This window comes from Denticeps clupeoides, chromosome 7, assembly GCF_900700375.1.
Source record: "Denticeps clupeoides chromosome 7, fDenClu1.1, whole genome shotgun sequence".
Taxonomy (NCBI): Eukaryota; Metazoa; Chordata; class Actinopteri; order Clupeiformes; family Denticipitidae; genus Denticeps; species Denticeps clupeoides.
This window is the reverse complement of record NC_041713.1, coordinates 3107148-3132468: the sequence shown is the minus strand read 5'-3', so window position 1 is coordinate 3132468 and position 25321 is coordinate 3107148. Positions and strand designations below refer to the sequence as shown.

The following is a 25321-nucleotide window of genomic DNA, read 5'->3' as shown; positions in this document are numbered from 1 at the left end:
TATTACTATTACTAGTACTACAACTAATAATAATCATTATAATCGTCTTTGTGATCATGTGTTAAATATGGAAATAAGCAGCAGTATGTAACTCAAAACTGATAAAGTTCATGTACTTGTTTGCACTTAGTTTATAGACTGAGTTTTGTGCGAAATGTAAAAATTAATTGCGCTCAACACCACAACAGAACAGTTCCTAGTTGATCGGCTAAAACCACTCGCCCTTGTTTTCATTCTGACTGTGCAGTAGCTCGTCTCCACAGCGACCAGCCTGTTCCTGAGGGAATCTCCTCACGGTGACGCAGCAGTTTCCACCTTCTTCCTGGAGTCAGGTCACCGGTTCGAATCCTGAACTGCCACTGAGGTGCCCTTGATGAAGGCACCGTCCCCACACAATACAGAGGACACATTTCACCGTGTCACCATGTGCTGCGCTGCAGTGTTTCACAATCACGTCACTTTTAAAAAGCTCTACACTCTGGTCATCCATCACCATAATCCGATTTTCTTTTTGGTGGGGATTCCCACAATCCCCAGCGTTTTTCTGATCCTCTAAAATCGCCGTGGAGAAGAGTGCAGTGGCCCTGCTGCTGCTGTCCATGGTGCTGAAAGTTTCCTGCTCATCAGAGCTCCTCCATGCCTTTTCTTCCCAACTTTCAACAACTAAGTAAATATTGCACATTATGTAAAATATGTTTAAAGATTGCAATGTGATTATTTCATCACATGTCTTTATTTATACTACAAAAGAAGACCGAGTCACACTGACGCAGCACATTCTCCGTGAGTTTGTGAAATTAGATACCGGGCAGCCTGCTGCTTATTTTGGCTCCACTGGAGCAACTGAAGCCTCATCATCTTTAATCTTTCATCTATATGTGTTTAAGAAACCAGCCTCAGCACACGGACAGGGCGAACCCCGATTAGGATGGCTTAGCCTCCCCAGGCCCCCCAAGGCAGGTGGGTCCAGATGCCTGTTCTACTAATGTAGTCAAGGTGGTAGTAGCCTAATGGGTAACACACTCGCCTATGAACCAGAAGATCCGGGTTCGAATCCCGCTTACTACCATTGTGTCCCTGAGCAAGACACTTAACCCTAAGTTGCTCCAGGGAGACTGTCCCTGTAACTACTGATTGTAAGTCGCTCTGGATAAGGGCGTCTGATAAATGCTGTAAATGTAAATGTAAGGTGTTAGCAGTAAAAAATGTAATGTAAACTGGGTGGTAGTAGCCTAGTGGGTAACACACTCGTAACACGCCTATGAACCAGAAGACCCAAGTTCAAATCCCACTTACTACCATTGTGTCCCTGAGCAAGACACTTAACCCTGAGTGTCTCCAGAGGGGGGACTGTCCCTGTAACTACTGATTGTAAGTCGCTCTGGATAAGCACGTCTGATAAATGCAGTAAATGTAAATGTAAAAAATGTATAAAGCGGTGCTGTCTGTGGTGCTGATTCGTGGAGGGTAGAGGGTTAATGGCGGTCAAGGTTGGTTCAGCCCACGTCTTCATGCAGCATAATGTTTCTCAGACGAGCATCATGCTGACACACAGCTCCTGCTCACATGTAATGGCACAAAAATGAAATGATCTGTCACACTGACGTGGCACTTTCCATTCTGGTCGTCTAGGTGCCACCAGGTCAACAGTCTTAGACTGAGTGCCATCTCATTCCTATAAAGTGGCCTTGGCATCGCGAATAGAAGTGACAGAAAAGTTGCATTATCATATTGTTTAAGCATGCAAAGTGTATGTTGCATATCCACACATTACACAAGAGTGCACACGCCTCTACAAATGCCAGATTTACAAGAACACAACAAATCATTTCAAATCTGTAAGGGGAAAAAATACCAAAAATAAGTTCAATAAGATGTCCATAAACTCCTGTGGACGTGATAAATCTAACTCACATGTAACTCACATTGGGTTACATATATTAAGAGACATATTTTTATAATATGTTTGCTCATGACTTTTTCATTCGCAGGAGCTTTGAAAAGCGTAAGTTGTTAGTAGAACAGTTCTAGAAGACTAGATCCACAGGTCCAGGATCACAGTCAAACCGACTTAGTCCAGTTCTCTTTGGAAGGTGTGTGTCCTCAAGCTATTTGCAATCATGACGACATTACAGAGCTCCGAGAAGGTGAATACAGAAATGGTCATGACTGGTCACCTCTATTTTACTGGGTTGGGAATATGTTCTAACAGACGTTGCCGCTGGAGTCGCGGAGTCCTTGTGGAACCTCATTCTGAGGTGCCCAGCCCTTCAGCAGAAGTCACATGACAGTTCCACAAGGGGAACTCAGCATGAGCAGAATAAATAACAAAACAAATTCCATCATTCCGACATTCATATAGTTTCAGTGGCATCCATCACTAAAAATATGGAAGAATTAAATATTTTTTTCGCTTACGTTTGAACATTTTAAAAATGACTCAGCTGTTCGAACATCTAGTGGAAGTTCATTCCAACACCTAGGAGCCAAATGTAATGCATCAAAATAACTTGGACACATTACGCACATATACGCATATGTCATTTTAAAACACAGTTTCATGGGACATGTCAAGGTCGATGACGTCAAATCATGACTCAGATAAACTGTTATTGGCTTGTAATCATGACTGCTAATGAACAAAAGGGCGTGATCCACTCCCGCGCCGTGATTGGCTCCACGTTCGGCAGCTCCGCGCTCATTGGCCGAGTTCTTTCACGTCCCGCGTCCTGATTGGCCGTTCACTCCCTGCCCTCACGTCCGACGCGTCTTCTGTCGCGATAAATAAACGGCTCTACGCCGTTGCTCAGTACCTGAGGAGGTTCTTGCGTCAACAGTGTTTGAACGGAACTTCTTCTTTGCGTCCCTTGTCTTCGACTGACTTGTTGTTATTTTTAAAGGTTTTAATAAAAAAGTTAAAAAAGCGCAGAAATGGAGGTTTCCCGCATCCGCCAGAACTACCACTACGACTGCGAGGCCGCCGTCAACAAGATGATCAACATGGAGCTGTTCGCCTCCTACACCTACACCTCCATGGTGAGACGCTTCACTTGTCCTTAACCTGCTCTTCTCAGCGTTCTGAACGAGCCTCTCAGTGGATTTGGTCGTCATGCCTGTCGTCATTTGGTCGCAGGGTTACTTCTTTTCCCGGGACGACGTCGCCCTCCCTGGATTTGCTCACTTCTTCAAGGAGAACAGTAAGGAGGAGCGTGAGCACGCCGAGAAGTTCCTGGAGTTCCAGAACAAGAGAGGAGGACGCATTTTCCTCTATGATGTGAAGGTCTGTGGTTTTTAATCACCTCAGATTAGGCATCAGATCCTTATAAATGTTGCATTTTTTTCGTGCATTTAGGATAAATGATCTCGTAGAGGCCTGAAGAAACACTCATCCATGCATTAAACCTTCTTACAGAAGCCAGAACGCAACGAGTGGGGCAGCGGCCTGGAGGCCTTGATGTGCGCGCAGCAGCTGGAGAAGAAGGTGAACCAGGCCCTTCTCGACCTGCACAAGCTGGCGACCGACAACGAAGATCCCCACGTGAGTGGCGCTCCCTTTTCTCTCTCTTTCTCCGAGCTCTGTCAGCGTCTGACGCCTCTGCGACTGGATTCCCTCAGCTCTGCGACTTCCTGGAGAGCCACTACCTGAACGAGCAGGTGGAGGCCATCAAGAAGCTGGGCGACCACATCACCAACCTCACCAAGATGGACGCCGGCAGCAACAAGATGGCCGAGTATCTGTTCGACAAGCACACCATGGGTGGATCGAGCTAATTCCTCTGCCTTTTCTCCTGTATGTAGCATTAGATTAAACTGTAACCACGGTAGATTAACAGTTAGGACGGTGGTGGTTCCTGAGGCTGAAGATGTTCTGTTTGAATTATAACTCTTGACTGATGCTTTGAATGTGGCTGCTGGTTGTAATCTGGTGAATAAAAGGTTTGAGCTGAACGTTCCTCTCTCTGCCTTCATGCACATAAAACTACACTGATGGGAGAGACCACCAAAAATATCCCAAATGGCAAAAATATCGTAAGAAGCTTCCACACACATTTCACATTTACAGCTACCAATAGGAGCACAGCATGGACCTCACACCACATGGTTTATTTAAAATGGTATAATAAGGGGTCTGTTTGTCGTACTGCATGAAACTCTTTATCTCCGTGTGACCCTGCTGAATTAAATCAGCATCATCTTAACATGCTGGTTCCCTAATGCAGTTAGCAGTTTAATATTCATTGGAGTAGGTAGGCAGGTAGGTAGAAATTTATTCATCTCTCGGGAATGTTCCTCTGGGAAATTCAGTCTCTAGTAGCAATACATAAATAAAGCGATATAAGAAATAGAATTTTAAATAATATTAAATATACAAGTAGACAAATAGCCATAATTCGGAATATTAAAAGTTTTAAGAAGGCAGAATCACAAAGAGACACTGAATAATAACAAATAATGGTTGGATAAAACTAATAATGAAATCATTACGTTGCACATTTAAAGTACACAGTCACCTGTGCTATTGCACGGTCAGTAATGTTTAATTGTCCAGTTTGTGCTGGTTAGACTAATTGTTCCTGCTTCTTCCCGTCCTCCTCTGTCCTCTGACATCAGGCCATAACCTCAGACTGCTTTAGACCTTTTTGAACAGATGCTGAGGTACTTGTAGGTGTTGACCACCTCCACCTTCTCCCATCTAAAATGGTCGTACTCTTGCTTTGGACCTCAAGAAATCTGTAAAGAGTTGCTCGGTCTGCATCCGGAAAATCACCAGCTATGTGAAGGACTCTACTCACCCCTCACATGCACTCTTCACCCTCCTACCATCCGGAAAAAAGATACAGAACCATTCGGGCCCTCATCTACAGCATTTCTCAGACTTATGCAGAGCGACTTACAATCAGAAGTTACAGGGACAGTCCCCCCCTGGGGACACTCAGGGTTAAGTGTGCTGCACAGGGACACGATGGTAGCAAGTGGGGTTTGAACCTGGGCCTTCTGGTTTATGGGCGAGTCTGTTACCCACTAGGCAAATAACAAACAGACTGTGCAACAGCTTCATCCCACGGGCCATCAGACAACTGAACACTCAGGGATTTTTCTTCTTTGAACTGATACACACACACTCTACCTCTTTTATATTTAGAAAATATTATCTGTTACTGCACTATTCAAATTTGCACAGTGGTATTGCACGGTTTTTACTTGGTATTTTTCACTTCACAAGTTAATACTGTCTGTCTGTCTTCTTGTTGTCTACATGTTTTGTGTCCCATGTTTGCACTTTATGTAGCCATTTTGTCTGTTGTACATGTGCCTTTCCATCAGTCTATAACTTTGTTTAAATGTTACTGTCAGGATCCGGTCCAGTAGGGGCTACTCCGGGTACTGGAGTTTCCTGATTGTTTTCACCTGTGCATTATTGTATAGAGCCGCCCTGTTCGTGTCTGTTCACTGTCTAGTCATTGTTATGGGATGTTTCCCTTGTCTTGTTCACCATGTATTAAACCCGTGTTTCGTAACATTGTGCGCATGCGTCTTTCTTCCTCACCGTATCCAGCCAACTTGACAGTTACATGTAGCGCCAGGTTCCGGAGAAACGTTGCTTCGTTTCACTATGTACCATCTAACATGTACGTAGATGAAATGACAATAAAGCTCACTGGAACTTTAACTTGAACCAGACAAGTTCCTCACCAGACTCATGTACTCTTCTTCTAGGTCGTCCCTGATACACCCCGTCATGGCTGTGTCATCCACAAACCTCTAAATGTAGCTCAATTATACACTTTTGTGCCACAAATGTCCATGCATGAACTATATGCCAGAGGTAAATTGATGATAAAACAGTCATTGTGGTTAAACCACTCAGGCCGAGCAATAAAACATCATGCAACATCAACATTGAGTGGCAGGTTAGGCAGGTTATCATGTCATATAATTTCTGTGACATTTCGACTCATTTGCTCATACTAATGGATACTGCTAATTTTTTTTGTTCTGCTTTGCTTGAATATCACAAATATGGTCAAAACTAATGAGTCAGCATGATTTTTTTTAAATCAAAATACCATTGGGAACAACCTTTACAGATATTTTGCTGACCGCATCCCACTCTGTCAGCAAATTTCAGACCGTCTCACCTTTCATGGGAAATGCTTGCAGAACTCATATGACAGCATTTTTCAGACCTGTCAAGAAAACGTCACAGGCCTGGAAATAGTGAGTTATGTACATCATTTGCATTTATGGCATTTATCATACGTTCTTATCCAGAGCGTCTTACAATCAGTAGTTACCGGGACAGTTCCCCTGGAAACACTCAGGGTGAAGTGTCTTGAAGTGTAAAAGACAAGATGATATAGTTGATGACAATATAAATTATGAATAAAATAACAAGGGGAAAAGACAAACAATGCCATGCCCTGGTCACATGGGACTACGTCCTTACAAACAGGGATTCATTACGTGATGTTATCCACTCCACTACAATCAGACATCTATACACTATACATCTATTTCTTAAATCTCATTCTGATTGTGTAAATAACAGGTAATATACACCCATTTAAATGATGGTTCCATTACATCCTTTTTCTTTAATTTTTATGATTTCTGAGCAGCACAAAAAAAAGATTACATATTCAGAACAGCGGCAAAATGAAGACTTTTAAAAACAAAAAAACACGTATGTCTTGTCTCAAGCAGTGCGTCTCAATGTATGTCTTGTCTCAAGCAGTGTGTCTCAGGGGTCTTTTAACAGACCATTAAAGGGGACACCCTAATTTAGACAAGAACACAATCTGCATTACATGTCAGTGCTATTTAATACTTCATTATTTTGGTACAGGGTTTGGAGATATATTTCTTACACTAGCGTATTCAGAAAATGAATTCATTACATTCTATTGTGTCCTGTCATGTAGGGAATTTCAGGCTCAATCCAGGCTGCTTTTGAGGCATACACACACTACACAGGGACACTAAGGGACACTGTGGGATTACAGGTGACAGGCGAGGAAATTTAAAATCGCTTAGTCACCGTGGCGTCGGATGAAAAAACTGACAAGTCATGACGACGGCAGAAACCGCCGACCACGATGCATGTAGGTCCATCTCAAATTCTGCTGAGCGCACAATCACACTCAACACAGTCTTCTTGCATCTCGTCCAACCGCTCAACGTAACGTTACGTTTTCATCAAAAACAACTAAACAACTGAAACAACCTAAGTAACAAGTTTCATCTGTAGTAGTGGTGGGACACCAAGCAGGGCTGACGTCCGTCCCCTCCTAACTCTGGATAAGGGCGTCTGGTAAATGTACGCCGCAGCGGTGTTGGGCTGGGAGACCAGGCCTGGATCCTCTTGACAAGCCACAAACTCAGTGATTTAGATGGAGCGTGAGTAAAATGAATACGTGCGGAAGCACAGCACCGAGCCGCCACCGCTCCTTCGCTGGCATGGTAGGATTCGGTTACAGCAGTTGTCAGTGTGTTACGAGGGGTCAACCTTCCTATAGGGTTCAGTGTACAGCATTAATTTAAGACACATGATCCAGCTAGGCAGCGTCTTTGGGAAGAATTGCATTTGCAGGATCATGTGTCTGGTTTGAGCTGCGAAGATGGCAGGATGGTAGATCTCCAGGCATTCTGGTACAACTTATAATAGTAACCTAGAATTCTTTCTAGGGTTCATATTAGGTTAGCTAGAGCGTTTGTTGAGTTAAAAGCATAACAGTAAAATTCCATTAATAATTAAGAATGTCAAATGCCAAACAACGCCTCAAATGCAGCAAGGATAGGCAAGAAAAAAAAAAGATAGGCAATTCAGTTATTTAGGATAATTTTCTCATTACTTGGTCTAATATAGAAATTGTCTGAAACATCACAGAATATTTCCACGTAAAATGTAGCTTCAAACAATTGATACTTCAACTTTCATAGAAATGATTACAATGCTTGTAGATACTCCGATACATCCCGCGATCTAAGGAAATACTTAGATGTACATTTAAAAAAAAAAAGGTTGGGTTCTGAGTTATGAAGCTTTAGGTGTTTAAAGGTCAGTCCCTAGTAAACTAAATGAGGGATTTTAATGATGGACATTCTAAAGTCACTCTGTATAATATGAGCGGCTGCCAAATGCTGCAAATGTAAATTAAATATGATCAAATGTAAGGACAATAGTGTCACACCGTATTCTCCAGAAGCAAACAGTGATGTCATAATTCTCTGTAAAACAAAAAAAACCCTCTGTGTGCATGTATGTAATTATGTTTTCGTTATTCGGCGTATACCATGAAAATCAGATATTGGCCTCCAAACATGCAAGTCATGAGGTTTCAGCATTATTTACTACCAGACTCGTTCTCAAACTGTCGCTGGGGCACACGACCCTTGCGTAAAATCCGTCACCCTACGCCCTTCTGTGACCAGGTGCGATCCGATTGGCTGTCGCCCTGGAACTCCCGCCCACCCGCATCTCGCCTCCGATTGGCTGCCGTTTCGGCGGCCGATATAAGACGCGTCCGCGGCCGCACCTGCAGCACAGCGGTGGAACTCCTCGGGACGTTCTTGCTTCAACAGTGATTGGACGGAACGTTTCGCTCTTTCTTTCTCTCCCAGCGTTCGTGTTCGAAGAAAAACTTCTCAGATGGAGACTTCTCAGATCCGCCAGAACTACCACCGCGACTGCGAGGCCGCCATCAACCGGATGGTGAACATGGAGCTGTTCGCGTCCTACACCTACACCTCCATGGTGAGACATTTCGCACTTATTCAGCGTGTGTGTATTATGGCGCGTCGTATGCGCGTCGCGGCCATGTTTCATGCGGCTGTCGCGCTCCCGGACAGGCGTCCTACTTCAGCCGGGACGACGTGGCCCTGCCCGGGTTCTCCCACTTCTTCAAGGAGTCCAGCGAGGAGGAGAAGGAGCACGCCGACAAGCTGCTGGACTTCCAGAACAAAAGGGGAGGCCGCATCTTCCTGCAGGATATAAAGGTATGTCAGGGGTTATTATCGGTTATAAAGGTGTCTCTAAACTAAATCACTCACCGTGTTGCTGCTGTGTCTTGAACCCGCAGAAGCCCGACCGTGATGAGTGGGGCAGCGGCCTGGAGGCCATGGCCTTCGCCCTGCAGCTGGAGAAGAACGTGAACCAGGCCCTGCTGGACCTGCACAAGATCTCCAGCGATAAGGCCGACCCCCACGTAAGCCCCGCCCACGTTTACGGGCCTGCCGCGCGTGTCTGGTGACCGTCACTGACGACCGCCTTGTCCCCTCCTCGCCAGCTCTGCGACTTCCTGGAGAGCCACTACCTGACCGAGCAGGTGGAGTCCATCAAGAAGCTGGGCGGCCACATCACCAACCTCACCAAGATGGATGCCGGCAACAACAAGATGGCCGAGTATCTGTTCGACAAGCACACCCTGGGTGGATCCAGCTAATCCCCCCGCCGCACGGCGGCCCGCAGAGCCTCGGCAGCACCGGCATCCTTCAGTCAGAAGTGCCCACCGGCGTGGCTTCCCTCGCCACACGACTTTCACGTTCCTCGCAGTACTGTAGACAGTTTAAGTTCTCTTGTAGGTGTCTTTGCCTCTTTCGACCTGTAACTCTTCTATGTGCCGCTAAACGGAGGTGATCTGCATACAAAATAAAAGCATAAAGATTTGTGCGTGTTGGAGGTCTGTTTTACTGTGGGACTGGGTGGATTTTACGTGTACAAGTGGTACCGAGGGTCCTGCTCAGGGACACAGGGAGCAAGTGGGGTTTGAACCTGTAATTTTCATAGTGAAACACTGCAGCACAGCACACGGTGACACAACGAAATGTGTCCTCTGCTTTTAACCATCACCCTTGGTGAGCAGTGGGCAGCCATGACAGTGTGTGGGGACGGTGCTTTGTTCAGTGGCACCTCGGGATTCGAACCGGCAACCTTTTGATAGTGAAGGTGAAGTGATTGTCACACGTGATGCACAGCACATGGTGCACACAGTAAAATTTGTCCTCTGTACTTAACCATCACCCTTGGTGAGCAGTGGGCAGCCATGACAGGCGCCCGGGGAGCAGTGTGTGGGGACGGTGCTTTGTTCAGTGGCACCTCAGTGGCACATTGGCGGGTCGGGATTCGAACCTGCAACCTTCTGATTAGGGTGGTAGTAGCCTAGTGGGTAACACACTCGCCTATGAACCAGAAGACCCAGTTTCAAATCCCACTTACTACCATTGCGTCCCTGAGCAAGACACTTAACCCTAAGTTACAGGGGGGGACTGTCCCTGTAACTACTGATTGTAAGTCGCTTTGGATAAGGGCGTCTGATAAATGCCATAAATGTAAATGATTACGGGGCCACTTCCTTCCCTGGTACTGGTTCAGGGGTCCAACGGAAGTGCTGCAGTTTGTACAGTAAAATTGGATTGGTTTAAAAAGCATCTGTTAAATGAATAATGAAGGTTTTATTTTCCAGATGCATGGTGACATCTAGCTGCCGTGAGGTGGTTCTGCAAGCTTGTAAACTAAAGTTTAATGTTACATTTTACTTTTAAGGTGGCATTTTCAAACGGAACCAATGCGCAATGATGTCCCCATCAGAGTCCAAATCCGTGTCACCAAATCGCTAGAAATGACCGTCCATTCCAAAAAAGAGTCGATTCTTTCGAATCCGAGAGTCGAGTCCTCCAAATTCGATTCATGGGGAGTTCAGATTCAGTCACGGTCGCGTGACAAATAAACCGTAAAACCACGAAATGGTTTATTTGGTGAAATATGAACTTGGCCCCATGCGGAAATTACCAGTATGACCCGCACGGCGATCCGTCATCCGTTTGGCTGTAATCGGATTAACCCCTCGGGCTCCTGTCGTGGGCTCCATAATGCAGGTTATGAAAGTGTCTTTCGGATGAAACCGAGATGAAAACCGGATGAAAGGCGATTAGCGCGAAAAACCGCGGACGGAGGGCAAACACGTTTTATTTTTCAATCCCTAAATTCTGAACTTTAACCACGTCGCGCACATCCAAATAAAAGTTTCGCGCCGCTCCTGTCACATGTTCTCTGGGCTTCTTTTTTTTTTGTCGTCCGGGATGGAGGGATGAAGGGAGGGATGAACGGAGGGGAGGGGTGGTTGGCACGAAGTGACCGTGGAGATTAACGGAGGAGGGCAGGGTGGCGCGCAGCTCTCCTCCTCTCCGCAGCGCTCCAAAAGGCGTCCAGCCGACCGAGCGACACGGGGACCGTCGGGTAGGTGACATGTTACTTTCAGCGTAGAGATGAATAAAGTTTGTCGTCTACTTTATCGGCGGTCACTTTAATTGTGCAGCCCGAACAAAGTGACACGCAGAAACGTTGTAGAAATTTAGGGCGACGGAAGTCAGTCGTTTAAATCAAATCGAATTGATTGATCGGGTGGACGTATCGATAAGGACCGAAATATTGGCAATAATCCTTTTCGGGTCGCTTTTATTCCCTTCCTTTAGTTGCCATTTGGCGTGACAGTTGCGTAATCCCGGGATTTTGCGCTGTGGCCTGCTGCCGAACCCGCAGCTGGTGGTGGGAAACGCACCCATATAGGAACCTGAAGACCCGGGTTCAAACCCCGCTCACTGCCATTGTGTCCCTGAGCAAGTGGCGGCCTAGCGGTAAAGGGAGGTTGCCGGTTCGAATCCCGATCGGCCAAGGTGCCAACTTCACGGCTGCCCACTGCTCACCGAGGGCGGTGGTTAAATGCAGAGGACACATTTCGTTGTGTCACCGTGTGCTGCTGTGCTGCACTTTCACTGATTGGGGGGGACTGTCCCTGTCACTACTGATTGAAAGTCGCTCTGGAGAAGGGCCGTCTGATAAATGGTCTAAATTTGAATGAGAGTTCACCATGCAGCATGGGAAGAACTTGGATTGTTAATATTTAATGTACTAAAACAAGCATTCAATTAATACAAATGATAGTCAACGAATAAAACTTTTATTATTTTGACAGGTTATTTTGTACTTGAATACACTGCCCGAGGGGTGGAGTATAGCGTGCGTTATAGCAGTGTACATCACTCTGCTCCGGGTTGGGATTATAAAAACGGCGCGCGGTTTGTTAGGGTCAGCCTCCTTCGTTTTTTACTGTGGCGCGGTTTAGAACACAGCCGTAGAAATCAAAGCCAGTTAACCTCCCCGTAATCTCTCGTGACAGCCTGACCCCAGGCCCCACCCGCTCCCCACGCCCCGCCACCGTCACCGCCACTCGGCCTCCCAGCTGCTGGCCTGAAATCGCGGTGGGCGGGGCCTCAGCGTCTGACCCAGAGCGGGATCTGGAGACAAACTGTTCCTAATTTACTTAAGACCAAGGGATTTGGGGATTACCTTTGGCAATTAATCTCGTTAGGAGCCTCTGTAGAATAAGAGGAGGGTGGCGTGTGTGTGTGGTCACTGAGGGGCAGGGCCATCCCGAGCTGAACCGACGGTCTACGAGGAACCTGCAGGACCTCACGTCTGCCCCGCGTCTTCTCCCTGCAGCTGAACCGCGATGCACTTGGTCAGCCTGACACACCGGGCCCGCCGGGCAGCCGAGTCCGAGCCGGAGCCGGCACCGCCCCCGCCGCCGCCCCCTTCCCATCACTCCAGCCACAACTTCCTTAACATGAAGAACAAGTTCTTCAACGAGCTGGGACACCTGCCCAGTGAGTACAGAACACGCACCCGAAGGCAGCACGTGTTCTGCAGTCGGGTTCTGCTGGTCCGAAATGTATTGCATTTATCTGCCTTTCATCTGCCTTTTCTTATTTCATTTCATCTTTCATACCACTCAAGATCATAAGATGAGTAGTAAGTCCATCCTTCCATCCATCCATCCATGCCTCTGATTTTAGATGCAGAAGTAAAGTACAGGCCAGATTTTATTTATATATATAATATGAAAATCTCTGCCGATATATAGCACTAAAAACGTAAAAGAAATGGAACTGTATATTAAATCCGAGGCTGAGCCCAAATTCTGGCCTGTAGGGTAGCTGTAGAGATGATGCCTTCTTTGAGAGATGTTGAGATGTAGACATGATGCCTTCTTTGTGGTTCCACCCCGCACGCTCTCTCTGTAGTGCCCATGTGGGCCATTGGGGCCATAGTGGTGGTGGTCCTGGCCCTAGTGGGCTGCTTTGCGTTCTGCGTCTACAAGAAGTGCTTGGGAGGAAAGAAGAAGGCGAAGAAAGTGCGGGAGAGGAAGGGTGGCCGCCTGAGGAGGAAAAAGGAGGGAGAGGGAGAACAGGCCGAGGTGGGTGAAAATGTGGAAATGGTGTGGAGAACGTTTATTCTTTTGGATCTGACGGACGGTCCGAACATCTGTACCTCAGGAGGAGAAGAAGGAAGGCGAGGGGGAGGAACAGGAAAGGGAGTACTTTGGCAAACTGGAGTACACACTGGACTACAACTTCACAGAAAATCAGGTTTGTGTGTGTGTGTGTGTGTGTGTGTGTAAGGACACTTCCCCACCGTTATTACCCTGCTGGCAGTCGATCTAAAACCGTCACACACATTGCAGCTGCACTTTATGTCCACTTGTGATATTATTTTAGCATTATTATAAGATATTACACCGTATTGTATATTGTTGTGTTATACTGTCGTGCTCACGTACTTCGTTGACCTCTGACCTGTGTGCTCTGTCGGTCAGCTGATCGTAGGAATCCTGCAGGCGCAGGACCTGCCCGCCATGGACATCGGCGGGACCTCGGACCCCTACGTCAAAGTCTACATGCTGCCGGACAAGAAGAAGAAGTTTGAGACCAAAGTGCAGCGCAAGAACCTCTGCCCGGTTTTCAACGAGACCTTCACGTTCAAGGCACGTGCTGCATCGCTGCTGCTCTCCTCGCTCGGCTTCTTCCTTTCAACGGAAACACCCCAGATCTAGAAATCTCACAGCATTGTTGCTCATATTAGAACAAAAAAACTGTACTGTGGCGTCCATGCCGGTCACAAGAACTGTTTTGCGTGCTCGGACATCCGTTTGGGTTCGTTTACTTTGCTCCAATAGAGGGTACAGAGCATTAATTAATAAAACAAATAAATTAATTTTACCTTATGATTTCGCTGCTGTAAAATGCGTGGCTGGAACGACATGTCACGCAGGGAACATCGGTGACGGGAAATGCATTATTTTACTTTGCAATTGCATTAGCCTGAAAATTTCGAACATGTCGACAAGGCAACGAAAATGCAGCTAGTGGGACACGCCCGCTGGGGTAAAGGATGTTGAATTTGCGGGGCATGTTTCACATTCATCGTCGCCCTGTTCTCTGTTCTTCTTTTTCATTTTCATTCCTGTGTTCGTGTGGCTTGTCCATCTTCTCTATCCAGATCCCATTCAATGACCTGGCCGGCCAGACCCTGGTCCTCCAGGTCTTTGACTTTGACCGTTTTGGCAAACACGACGTGATTGGAGAGATCAAGATCCCCATGAACAGCATTGACCTGGGACAGCCCATCCACGAATACAAAGACCTGGTTGGAGGAGAGAAGGAGGAGGTGAGGGAGGGATTGGTGGTTTACAGTTGCTCTTCTGCGGTTCTCTCGATGACCTTCAGAGTCTCTCTTCGCCCGTGTGTGACAGCAAGAGAAGCTCGGTGACATCTGCATCTCCCTGCGCTACGTGCCCACCTCAGGCAAACTCACCGTCTGCATTATGGAGGCCAAGAACCTGAAGAAGATGGACGTTGGTGGCCTGTCAGGTGACTCCGAGTGTCCAGCTTTCACATTTTCCATATGTGGTGACCGCAGTTAAAAACCGTCACGATGTGTCACCAGATCCGTTTGTGAAAGTGGTGCTGCAACACAACGGGAAGCGGCTAAAGAAGAAGAAGACCACGGTGAAGCAGAACACCTTGAACCCTTACTTCAACGAGAGCTTCAGTTTTGAGATCCCCTTTGCACAGATACAGGTAAGCAGCCATAAACCTGCTGCTGGTCAGCTGACTGCTCATCACTCAGGTAGGTTCTGTCACACAGGCAATGAATTCCCAATTTAAAAATGTTTTACCTCAATGTACTGATGATTATTATACTAAAAGTGTGCAACATTTTTGTTGTACTTTGTGTGCTAAATATATCTCATGAAATGTGCCTGTGATGAGAATTTCTTTTAATGAAATTAATGGTAATATGAGAATCCAATTGGACTTAAACCTAATGTACACTATTGACTACCTGCATTAATACTTCATTTTAATGCACTCAAATGAAGCATTAGTACAAATTAGTGTACTTACATGTAATATACTTTAGTATCACTGAGACAGAAATGTTCTTGCAATTTGTCCATCTGTAATCTATTTTTTGACTCAGACATTTAACACACCAAAAATGTCTATGGCACCCGATTACCTTAGATTAAATTTTTAGAACATATGTTGCCAGATTTATAGTTGTCAGCTTAATTAATATTTAATATTAATATCAAAATAAATATTTTGTTCTCAAAAAATTTTATAAATACATTGTCAACACCAGTACCATATTTCTGACAGAGCACATTTAGATCCTCTGCCCTTTTATTCAAGAATTCTTAACCAATGAATTAGACATTTTGTTACCAAATAATGCATCTAAAGAATCCTCCTGTGAATTGAAATGGGGTCAAATTAGCTCTGGGCTAATCGAGTTGAACGGTTAGTTGTTGGTTTGGGGTTTTTGGGGTAGTTGTGGCTTGACTCTGACTCTGCTCCCCCCCTACAGAAAATCCAGGTGCTGATCACTGTGTACGACTACGATAAGCTGGGCAGCAACGACGCCATCGGGAAGTGCTGGATCGGATTCGGGGCCAGCGGTGTTGGCCTCCGCCATTGGTCAGACATGTTGGCCAACCCGCGGCGCCCGGTGGCCCAGTGGCACACCCTTCTTCCCGAGGAGGAAGTGGATGCGGCCCTAAAAGCGCCCATCCGCTAAACACCCCGGCCTGTGGACCAGCACCTACATTCATCAGTTGCACCTTCACGCGGGCATTCGCCCGCTAACACCCCGTAATGCCAGTATTGCTGTTTCTATCGTTCTCTGCGCCTCCACACGTCCATACCCGCAGAACCCAACACGCAGACACTACACACAGTAGCAGCCCCTCCCTTCAGAGGATCAGTTCCTCACTGCTGACCCCCGTCCACTGGCACGTTGCACTGCGCCCCCCGTCCATCTGCTCTGCTTGTTTCCTGTACTTTTTTCACGAACCTGTCTTGTTAATGCGCCAGTGTGTGTGAACCACGCGTGCTTGTGTGCGAGAGCAAGAGAACGAATGCCGTTTGCACGCATGCTCGTGATGTTTGACCTTCTGTTGGACCTTCCTGAGTGAAATAAACATTTACACACACTGACTGGCAGAGCTCTTTCGTGCATTTTTTTTTAATGTCTCCGTGCAGCGGTCTCCGGTGAAGGTAGCGCCTGCATATTCGACCACGGGTGCAGGTTTCTGAGGGTTTAGCGACGTCCGCTGATGCACTCTAATCCGAACCCTGCAGCCTAAAGGCTTTAGCCGGTGCCGTCACTCTGCCGCTGTGCTAAGCTGAGGTCAGGGGATCAGTGATTTCGGGTTGCCTGGTAACCGAGGAGAAACCGGACTGCTTCGGCCAAACGTGACGCCATCCAGGCCGCTAGAAATCCCTGTGAAAGGAAGTGTGTGTGCAGTGTTTTCAGAACATTATCATCCATAACATAATGAATGAATGTGGCATAGATTGGAGGTTTATCCATTCAAAGAATTCTGCATTTTTAAGATTTTTATATTATTTTTTTCATTAATCCTTATTATCAAAGCAGTTCACATTTTGACCACTAGGCGCCATTACATGTCAGTGTATAGACCACAAACAATGTTTGCCATTATTATTCATTTATTTGCATGAAATTTGGATTCCTTTAATTCTTGCACATCTTGATAAGGAGAAGAAGTAAAAGGCCCTTCATCCAATTCAACCTCTCTCGCTTAAAGGCCCAAGGCTAGTTCTGTTCGTGTTTTCTCTGAATGTCCATTATTTCCAGCGACCTCCAACCTTCCCTTTGCCATGGCCTTTTTTACTGTGAGGAAAGGTAAAGAAATCATTTCTTTTATTAATCCTGCACACAACCGGTGTACGTCAAACATCACAGCACCACGTGAGCCACTTACAACTTCTGAGCATGTGAGATCCTGTTCAAAAGGACCACAATCTGTGAACATGGAGAAGAGAAACTGTGATGGAAGCCCGCACAACCTGAATAACAGTGTCCACTGTGCGGATGTTCGGTGTGACGCACCTCATATCTCTGCCTCTTCATTTCATCCATGAAGTCAAATTTCTCCGACTCCAGCTGGTAGATCCAGTTCCACATCTCCTGGGCACGTTGCCTGGGTGTCGAGAGAAATGTGGGATCGATTTCAACCTGACCGTAAACTGTTGTATCTGCATTCATTCAGATGCATCATTGAGACGTGCGTGTGCGAGTGTGTGTGTGTGTGTGTGTGCGAGTGTGTGCAGATTACCGCAGGCCATCCTCCCTCAAGTTCTCGATGGCAAGAGGGGCGCGTCTCTCAGACAGAGTTTTGCGCTTAACCTCCCTCCCCGTCAAACGCTTTCCCCTCCTCTGCTCCGCCTGCAGACACAGGAACACTCACGCATGCGTCCGAAAACGTCCCCATAGGTTCAGTGTTTAGCCATTTTCTGGCCCATTAGCATCCTTGTCCGTACAAGTGATCAAACACAAAATATAGACGCCTGTCTAAAAACGATGGGTGGTTTGTTTGGGATGGACGAACTTGCCTTTGCCAGAAACCCTCCAAAGTTAGCCCCCATATTAGACAAAACTTTCTTCTTCTTGGCTTCATCGTCAGCCCTCTTTTTAGCCTCTTCATCTTCCTTTCTCTGGCGCTCCTCCTGTGAAAAGGAGAAAGAATAAAAAACGTTCAGTTTGGGTAAAAACAGAAGAGTGCTGGTCACATGACTGACTGCTGCTGAGGGACAGCAGGATCAGAGAAGTAAAGGTCCAAGATCTAAGTTATCATTGTGATGCACAACATGAGCATCTCTAATGTCCCTTATAGGATTCTTCCAGGGATGCTGTTAAAGAGAGAGAATTATATTTGTTTGTGAATGATCACAATTGAAGATATAGATCAGTCAGCACTTAACTAAAGAGATTAGACAGATTTTTGTAATAGATCATTTTTGCACGATATTGTGTGCCCTGTAAACGTTGCACACATCTTGTGGTCCTTATTCTGGTCCACCCGCAAAATTCAGATTTGCAGTTTACTGGGGGTACACATGGGTTTAAGGGGGGTCATGACCCAGCCAATATCATTGGGAGGACCGGAAACAGGTGTTCTGTCATTTCATCGTACCAAAGGCAACTGCGCATGCGCAAGCCATCAACGCACGACGCCATCGCACGGTTTTCAAAAGCTTAGTTGTATTTAAAGGACAACACGCTACGTACAGCACAAAATACTTGTGTTTCTGAGCTACCAGAACATACCTGTGGTGCTTTGGAGAACAAAGTGTCATAATTAATATTCAAACAGGTAAAACACTGGCGGTAGGACAATCCGATGGGTGTTTCTGAGCTATAACAACATACCACTTGTGGTTTATGGACAGTATAACAAGTTTGTACAGCTAGCAGGATCGGTCGCTATAAAAAGAACACGCTGCGGTAGGGAATTGTGACGCGGTAGGACAGTCCGACGGAACACCGGGCCTCACCGCGATCCTGGTTTGTCGGTCGCGCTCCTTCTCCGCGCGCACGCGCTGCTGCTCCGCCCTCTCCGACCGGCGCCGCTCCTGTCCACGTGGGGGGAGGAAACGGGGATCCGGTCAGATCAGACGCCAGGCGCCCGGCCCCAACATTTCTGCACTCACGATCCGTTCTTTCAGCGCAATCAGCTCGCCCTCCTCCTTCTTCCTCTGCTCGAAGTGGACCTCGATCAGGGTCTGGAGCTCCAGCAGGTCCTTCTCCATCCGCTTCCTGTGGATGTCCTGAGTGGGAGCGGGAATTCGGTCAAATATTCCTATGCCAGATTTATTCTCTACATGCATTCTATTTTAATTCCTTTTAAATAGCCGGCCTAGAATTTATTCCGATTCAACAACAGTGACGTGACATGGTGATGTGACTCACATCAAAGTCGACCCTCTCCCCCTCCGGGATCTTCGGCGGGGCCAGCTGTGGAACCATGGGCCTGCAGGGCCGAGTCAGACATTAGCTGTCAGTGGGTGTTTCTGGCAAATACTTAAATATTCGAAAGCGTGGCCGTTTATAGACATACTTGGGTCTGGGCCGCTCCTCCTCTGGAAGGGCATAAAAGAGAGATTGGAGGGGGAAAGGGGGGGAAAGAGGTGAATATTTACCACGGAAAACTTCTATTTCTGCATAATAATTCAGCTTTGCGCATGACTTTTGTCATCATAATTATGGCTGTTATGCAGGAACGTGAGAAGGAGGGGTGAGGGCAGTGGATTTATATGTAGATGCCAACTCCAAAAGGGTTACACTTGTTAAAGATACACAACAGAGAGTTGGGAGGACAGTTAAACCACAGTGAGGGGGTTAAAGGTGGGATTCGGCGGAGATGCAGGGTTCGGAGAAAATCCCACAACCTCACCTCCCTCTTGTGCATCCTGATCTAATGGGCCAGGGGTGATGGAAGAGGAAAGAATGGAGGTGAGACAGGCAGAGAGCAGACCACAAACTACATATCCCAGAATTCCAGAGTATCCGTTGTCTACAGGCCAAACGTTTGGACACACCGTGTTTTCTTTATTTTAGTGACCATTTACGTTGGTAAATTCTCACTGAAGGCATCAAAACTATGAATGAACACATGTGGAGTTATGAACTTAACAAAAAAAGGTGAAATAACTAAAAACACGTTGTATATTCTCGTTTCTTTGCTCTGATTACTGCTTTACACACTCTTGGCATTCTCTCGATGAGCTTCAAGAGGTCGTCACCTGAAATGCTTCTCCAACAGTCTTGAAGGAGTTCCCAGAGGTGTTTAGCACTTGTTGGTCCAGCTCACCCCAAACCATCTGGATTGGGTTCAGGTCTGGTGACTGTGGAGGCCAGGTCTCCACTTTTTGTTAAGTACATAACTCCACATGTGTTCATTCATAGTTTTGATGCCTTCAGTGAGAATCTACCAACGTAAATGGTCATGAAAATAAAGAAAGCACTCTGAATGAGAAGGTGTGTCCAAACGTTTGGCCTGTACTCTGTGTGTGTATGTGTGTTGTGTGTGATATATATATATTACGGCCACCCCTCAGACCGCTTGCATTCTTCTTCTGAGCAAACCTAGCAACATGAACGCAGATATTTCTGACATAGCAAGTACGCAACGTTCTGGTGCCGTTGTGCTGATTCAATAACTCCAAGTAAGGATATTATCCGACACGTAAGGATATTATAAAATCGCAATTATTGTTCTGCATGTTGTATTGTTAACCTATTGCAAGTTATGTTGTAAGTTATGTTGTGGTTGTAGTTTTTTTTTCCACTTCACCTCTCAGTGGTCGTAATGAAATGGCTAATTGGAGATTGGACTCGAGGGCAAGATCATGATTTCCTGATTTCAGTCCCAGGCCTGCTAACTAACCACTGCTGTTGTGAGTGTTAATGTTTCGGGGCGGAGCTGGGATGCGGGATGTTTGGATGATTATGGATTCCGGAGGAACGTTCCGAGGCGCGTGCCACCCGTACCTTGGTACTCTGCATAGTCTTGCTGTTCTGCTGGACGGCATGGGCATGCAGAAACGCAGACAGAAAACAGCAGGTTCAGCTGCTGGTTGGGGGTGGACATGAACGTGTCTTTCCGATCACACACAAACACGCACCTTCCTCCTCATCCCGCTGGGGCTCCGCTTCCTCCTCAGCTTCAGGCTCCTCGGTTTCTGGTCGGAAGAAGAGAGAGAGAAGAAGGGCTGACAGATCACAGCCACTAGTTCATGACACGAATGAGATGAAAACTGTCTGAAAAGGTCAAGAGGCCAAAAAAAAATTCATTTCTCTTTATCTTTGTAAATGTAAGTTGGGCTAATTCAGACAACTGGCAGAATAAAAATGGAGGGGGGGGGGCACTATCCCTTCACAATGAGATCAGCACTGATCTCAGTGCAGAAGAATTTGTGACACACGACCCCCCCCCCCACCCAAAGGTCACTTCCCACAGAAAGTCATGTTCAGCGTGTGGGCGGAGATCCGAAAATGACCAGACGTACCCTCCGCCTGCTCCCTGAGGAAAAGAAAGAGGGATGTCACCGAGGACAGCGAGCCGTAGAGCGCTTGTCACAAGCCAGTGGTGATGTTTCAATACTCACTCGTACCCTTCCTCTGCGTCGGACATGGCTCTTCTGGAAGAAAGAACAGACGGTTGACATTATCTGTGTGACGAGGGCTTTTTTTTTTTATAGCCAGGCAATTTGCTTTTGTTTTCATTTGTGATCAATGTTATTTTTTGAACTTTTTAATATTGCCCAGAATGTCTGTGTCTGTGATGTAAATGTTTGATTTTAGCACTTTCCATTTTTGCCTGAAAAAGAAACGTATATATCTTCTTTTTTTTAAGTATATTAGAGTCCGTTTTCCACCTGTTGCTGTCAGGACGGTAAATGGTGGCGCACTCGCTGCTGCTTCCATCTTCCCGCCAAAACGAAGTGGACGCTGAAGGGACGTCGTCTCATTACAGTCACAACATTTGTGACCCGGGAGGGGACAGGCCCACGCCTACTACAGGTCGTGGAATGTCAGCTGTAAACCAAACTCGCACAGAAACGATAGAGAATGGCCGGGTCCGAGGGCTCCAGACGGGTCAAGGCCAGGAACCGCTGATGATGTTGCCGCACTGTGGCGCCCCGGGGCCATGGTGCACATACGCCTGATAATGGAGTCCTGATCCGTCCCAGCGGACACCAATTAGGCTTAATGGGTCAGGACCCAGACGTCGCTGCCACGTTGAAGTGGACCCCAGCACTTACCTGGAGCTGGTTTGGTTAGTTCAGACACGCCTTAGGCTTCGCTTTTGGTTTTTCTCCTTGTTGCCCCCGGTTTTGGCCCTCGTGCCGTTTCTTTTGTTATTATTAATAACATCCTTTCCTGACAAACACGTTCTTCATAATGCGGAATGCCAGTTTATTGTATGTCATATCTTGTGTCAAAATAAATTTATTTGTCACAATAAAATCTTTATTGTGACAAATAAAGTTCTTTGAAATTGAAATTGAAGTGCAATTACGGGTATGAGCGGATTGGATTCATATCCAAAGCTCCAAAGTATTAGGGCAATTGTAAACTGTGAAATTTGTTGGTGAACATTTCAGTGGGGGCTCTGTCAATTGATCATAAAGTAATACATATCAAGTATGAAATGTTTCAAGTTATGATTTCTAAATGGGATCTGTGATCCACAAATCCGCACAATCCAAATCTCAGGTAACTATCATGCTACGTACTTGTGGACTTGTGTGCTATGTGGGTTATGATGAATGAAATGCAACAATATGTTCCATAATTTCATTGTGTGTACAGTATTGTACAGTACTGTGCATTGTTGTCTGTCTCTCTGTGTCTCTCAGGACTTTATTAAATGCCTGTCACGACTTGGCCTGTATGTAACGGAGAGACAGATAAACAGCGTGTGTGTGTGTGTGTGTGTGTGTGTGTGTGTGTGTGTGTGTGTGTGTGTGTGTGTGTGTGTGTGTGAATGATGGACATAAGTGGACATAAACAGCTCGGCGGCGTTGAAGAGTGTGCGACTGCTGGACGGGGTGTGAACAGGTGGGAATGTGGGAGGACGGCGCTGGATGGATGGACTTTCTGTTCCAGACCGTCTCTGGTTTCCCCACATCTCGTCCATATCGATTTGTCTTTTTCGCAAGGTCACCCGAGTGGCCCAGCTGATAAAAGCACCGTACACTGACAATACAGACAACCCCCATCTCCTCACCCCCTCACACAGAGAGAGAGAGAGAGAGAGAGAGAGAGCTGCAGGGTCAGTGGGGAGTGTCCGGTGAGATGAAAGATTGATAAAGTCTGTGAGTGTGTGTGGCTTGCGGTGAGCATGTGATGACATTTATGTCTTTAATAATTGTCTGAGGTGACTGGCCTGCAGACTATAAACTGTTCCAGATGACAGGGAGGATGTGTCTGTGTCCTGACCGGTGAGGTGACATATTCATCACTTTTAACCACCGAAGGCGTCGCTATAACGGTGAACAAGAAACATTCATCTCATTAAAAATACTGCAAATCCATTTTTTCATCCAAATCAATACTTGTAAAAATATTAATATTTTAATATTTTGTGTTTAAAAAAAACAATGGTTGTACAAGTATTTACATGAATGTTCATGACATTTTTGCTGCGCACCATTCGCTACTGGATCTTCACACCATGACCAGTCCTCCCAGTGATGCTGCTCGGTTCTACTCTCAGAAACAGCTGCTGTGTGCTCATTAACCCAAGCACAAGGGGATTATGGGAAGTCATGTAAAGGTACGCCACGCCGCTCTGCGGAGGTGGGCGGGGCCACTCGGAGCAGTTAAATTTAGTCAAGGACACGACGGCTGCTGCTGCTGCTGAGGTCAGATCATCATCACTATGAGAGGCATTTTCGTTCTGGGTACGACCAGATCAGAGAAAATGGGATGGGCGAGGGACAATAGCCACAGTGACAGAGCACACACACACACACAGCTGTTTCACACACCCTTTTTAGCCCTGTGTCTCATACCATCATAACGCGTTTGAAGAAATGATCCAATCATTCATGTATACAGCAAATAACAGAATGACACAGCAGAACACACACACACACACACACACACACACAGTCCATCCAACAGCCAACCCCAGCACACACAGAGCACTGCTGTCTCTGCAGCACGACACATAAGATAGAGGCAGTAGAAGAGAAGCAGTAGGACGCTACACTGTATGGTGATATGATGATGTGTGTAACGCTGTAAGATGTAACACTGTACCTTGTGACAATGTAGGATGTAACAGTATACGATGTGACAATTTACTTTGAAATAGTAGATTGTAAGATGTAACACTGTATGATTCAATGCTGTAGGATGTAGTGTTTTATGAAGCTGTAGGATTCCACGCTGCATTGTGTAATGTTGTGTGAAGTAACGCTGTATGATTCCACTTTGTAACACTGTAGGGTGTAGCGCTGTGTGAAATAACACTGTATGATTCCATTTTGTAACGCTGTAGGGTGTAGTGCTGTGTGAAGTAACGTTGTAGGGTGTAGTGCTGTGTGAAATAATGCTGTGTGATTGCACTTTGTAACGCTGTAGGGTGTAGCGCTGTGAGAAGTAACGCTGCATGATTCCACTTCGTAATGGTGTAGCGCTGTGTGAAATAACACTGTATGATTCCATTTTGTAACGCTGTAGGGTGTAGTGCTGTGTGAAGTAACGTTGTAGGGTGTAGTGCTGTGTGAAATAATGCTGTGTGATTGCACTTTGTAATGCTGTAGGGTGTAGCGCTGTATGAAGTAACGCTGCATGATTCCACTTCGTAATGGTGTAGCGCTGTGTGAAGTATCGCTGTAGGGTTTAGTGCTGTGTGAAATAACGCTGAATGAATCCACTTTGTAACGCTGTAGGGTGTAGTGCTCTGTGGACTAACTCTGTAGGGTTTCACACTGTAACGTTTTAGGGTGTAGCATCATATTAAGTAATGCTGTAGGATTCCACGGCATACACCATAACGCTGTATGGTGTAATGCTGTAATGTTGTTTAAGTTTTGTTTAGCAGTGAGAATTTGAGGAGGCACAGAAGATAAAGGAAATGAGTAAAAAGAGAGATGAAAACAAGTGGAATGAAGAAGCCACGAGAAGAAGAAGCAGAACTTTACATTTTCTTACCGTGTTGGAGGCGAGGCGACACTACAGGACCGAACACAGAGACCCCAGAAAGTGACTATTGTTAAGAGACAATGGGGTTTTATACAGGGAGGGGGAGCAGGGACAAGGCGAGCAGCCACGTGTGGATTAGCATCCGACTCGGGGACAGAAAGATGACCACCACCAGGGATTAAGAGACAGAGGAGATGACCTCACCCCACAAACCCCGAGATAAAAGCAGACAGGCAGAAACAACAGAAACATGGGGACAGAAATAGAGCTGGGGATCCATGACAACCTTTCCTCTGGCCTTTTCCTTCTCAAAACTCTTCCACTTTGCTCACCTACCTTCATCCTGGATCTCCACCACCACACCAGATTCAGCTCAACAACTGGATTATAAGAACAAGGCAAGCTGAATAAAAACCGTGCAGGATCGGGGGTCGTGACCCCGGCTCTGAGCTACGA

General features: G+C 46.3%; 4 protein-coding genes and 1 long non-coding RNA gene across 9 annotated transcripts; 4 read left to right on the top strand and 1 right to left on the bottom strand.

Moving 5' to 3' along the window:
• Positions 1 to 2785: 2785 nt before the first annotated feature.
• Positions 2786 to 3920, top strand: LOC114794051 (ferritin, middle subunit-like). The gene is made up of 4 exons (XM_028986332.1): positions 2786 to 3036; positions 3134 to 3280; positions 3413 to 3538; positions 3616 to 3920. The coding sequence occupies exons 1-4, from the start codon at positions 2932 to 2934 to the stop codon at positions 3769 to 3771; spliced, it is 534 nt and encodes a 177-aa protein (XP_028842165.1). The 5' UTR covers positions 2786 to 2931; the 3' UTR covers positions 3772 to 3920.
• Positions 3921 to 8503: 4583 nt separating this feature from the next.
• On the top strand, positions 8504 to 9667 carry LOC114794052 (ferritin, middle subunit-like). The gene is made up of 4 exons (XM_028986333.1): positions 8504 to 8755; positions 8851 to 8997; positions 9081 to 9206; positions 9288 to 9667. Exons 1-4 carry the CDS (start codon positions 8651 to 8653, stop codon positions 9441 to 9443), a joined length of 534 nt encoding a protein of 177 aa, XP_028842166.1. The 5' UTR covers positions 8504 to 8650; the 3' UTR covers positions 9444 to 9667.
• A 1438-nt stretch (positions 9668 to 11105) lies between these two features.
• On the top strand, positions 11106 to 16339 carry syt5a (synaptotagmin Va). 3 transcript variants are annotated; one of them, XM_028986303.1, is made up of 10 exons: positions 11106 to 11236; positions 12500 to 12663; positions 12794 to 12808; positions 13081 to 13253; positions 13333 to 13425; positions 13653 to 13820; positions 14336 to 14503; positions 14589 to 14706; positions 14783 to 14916; positions 15710 to 16339. In XM_028986303.1, the coding sequence occupies exons 2-10, from the start codon at positions 12510 to 12512 to the stop codon at positions 15917 to 15919; spliced, it is 1233 nt and encodes a 410-aa protein (XP_028842136.1). In that variant the 5' UTR covers positions 11106 to 11236; positions 12500 to 12509; the 3' UTR covers positions 15920 to 16339. The 3 variants fall into 3 exon arrangements, with proteins under 3 accessions (XP_028842136.1, XP_028842138.1, XP_028842137.1); XM_028986305.1 differs by having other exon boundaries at positions 14783 to 14965; positions 15710 to 15884; XM_028986304.1 differs by lacking the exon at positions 12794 to 12808.
• A 497-nt stretch (positions 16340 to 16836) lies between these two features.
• tnnt1 (troponin T type 1 (skeletal, slow)) lies at positions 16837 to 24976 on the bottom strand. 3 transcript variants are annotated; one of them, XM_028986309.1, is made up of 15 exons: positions 24875 to 24976; positions 21316 to 21348; positions 21217 to 21230; positions 20833 to 20889; positions 20699 to 20725; positions 19602 to 19622; positions 19266 to 19287; positions 19118 to 19178; positions 18859 to 18975; positions 18703 to 18780; positions 17761 to 17874; positions 17484 to 17593; positions 17258 to 17348; positions 17130 to 17170; positions 16837 to 17038 (listed from the first exon to the last, which is right to left on the bottom strand). In XM_028986309.1, exons 2-15 carry the CDS (start codon positions 21339 to 21341, stop codon positions 16993 to 16995), a joined length of 825 nt encoding a protein of 274 aa, XP_028842142.1. In that variant the 5' UTR covers positions 21342 to 21348; positions 24875 to 24976; the 3' UTR covers positions 16837 to 16992. The 3 variants fall into 3 exon arrangements, with proteins under 3 accessions (XP_028842142.1, XP_028842143.1, XP_028842144.1); XM_028986310.1 differs by lacking the exon at positions 19602 to 19622; XM_028986311.1 differs by lacking the exon at positions 20699 to 20725.
• LOC114794055 (uncharacterized) lies at positions 23607 to 25321 on the top strand. Its single transcript, XR_003750300.1, has 2 exons — positions 23607 to 23946; positions 24752 to 25321. It is a non-coding gene; the product is annotated as an uncharacterized LOC114794055 (long non-coding RNA).

Bases quoted from the DNA above. Each gene is read 5' to 3' on its own strand.
- syt5a (XM_028986303.1), top strand. From the start codon at position 12,510: ATGCACTTGGTCAGCCTGACACACCGGGCCCGCCGGGCAGCCGAGTCC. The intron at 14,707-14,782 runs GTGACTCCGAGT...ATGTGTCACCAG, and splicing joins GGACGTTGGTGGCCTGTCAG to ATCCGTTTGTGAAAGTGGTG. The intron at 14,917-15,709 runs GTAAGCAGCCAT...CCCCCCCTACAG, and splicing joins TCCCCTTTGCACAGATACAG to AAAATCCAGGTGCTGATCAC.
- tnnt1 (XM_028986309.1), bottom strand. From the start codon at position 21,341: ATGTCCGACGCAGAGGAAGGGTACGA. The intron at 19,288-19,601 runs GTGAGGTTGTGG...ATGCCCTTCCAG, and splicing joins TCAGGATGCACAAGAGGGAG to AGGAGGAGCGGCCCAGACCC. The intron at 17,875-18,702 runs GTGAGGCCCGGT...TCCTTTTCACAG, and splicing joins ACCGACAAACCAGGATCGCG to GAGGAGCGCCAGAGAAAGGA.
- LOC114794051 (XM_028986332.1), top strand. From the start codon at position 2,932: ATGGAGGTTTCCCGCATCCGCCAGAACTACCACTACGACTGCGAGGCC. The intron at 3,037-3,133 runs GTGAGACGCTTC...ATTTGGTCGCAG, and splicing joins CCTACACCTACACCTCCATG to GGTTACTTCTTTTCCCGGGA. The intron at 3,281-3,412 runs GTCTGTGGTTTT...ACCTTCTTACAG, and splicing joins TTTTCCTCTATGATGTGAAG to AAGCCAGAACGCAACGAGTG.
- LOC114794052 (XM_028986333.1), top strand. From the start codon at position 8,651: ATGGAGACTTCTCAGATCCGCCAGAACTACCACCGCGACTGCGAGGCC. The intron at 8,998-9,080 runs GTATGTCAGGGG...TTGAACCCGCAG, and splicing joins TCTTCCTGCAGGATATAAAG to AAGCCCGACCGTGATGAGTG. The intron at 9,207-9,287 runs GTAAGCCCCGCC...CCTCCTCGCCAG, and splicing joins GCGATAAGGCCGACCCCCAC to CTCTGCGACTTCCTGGAGAG.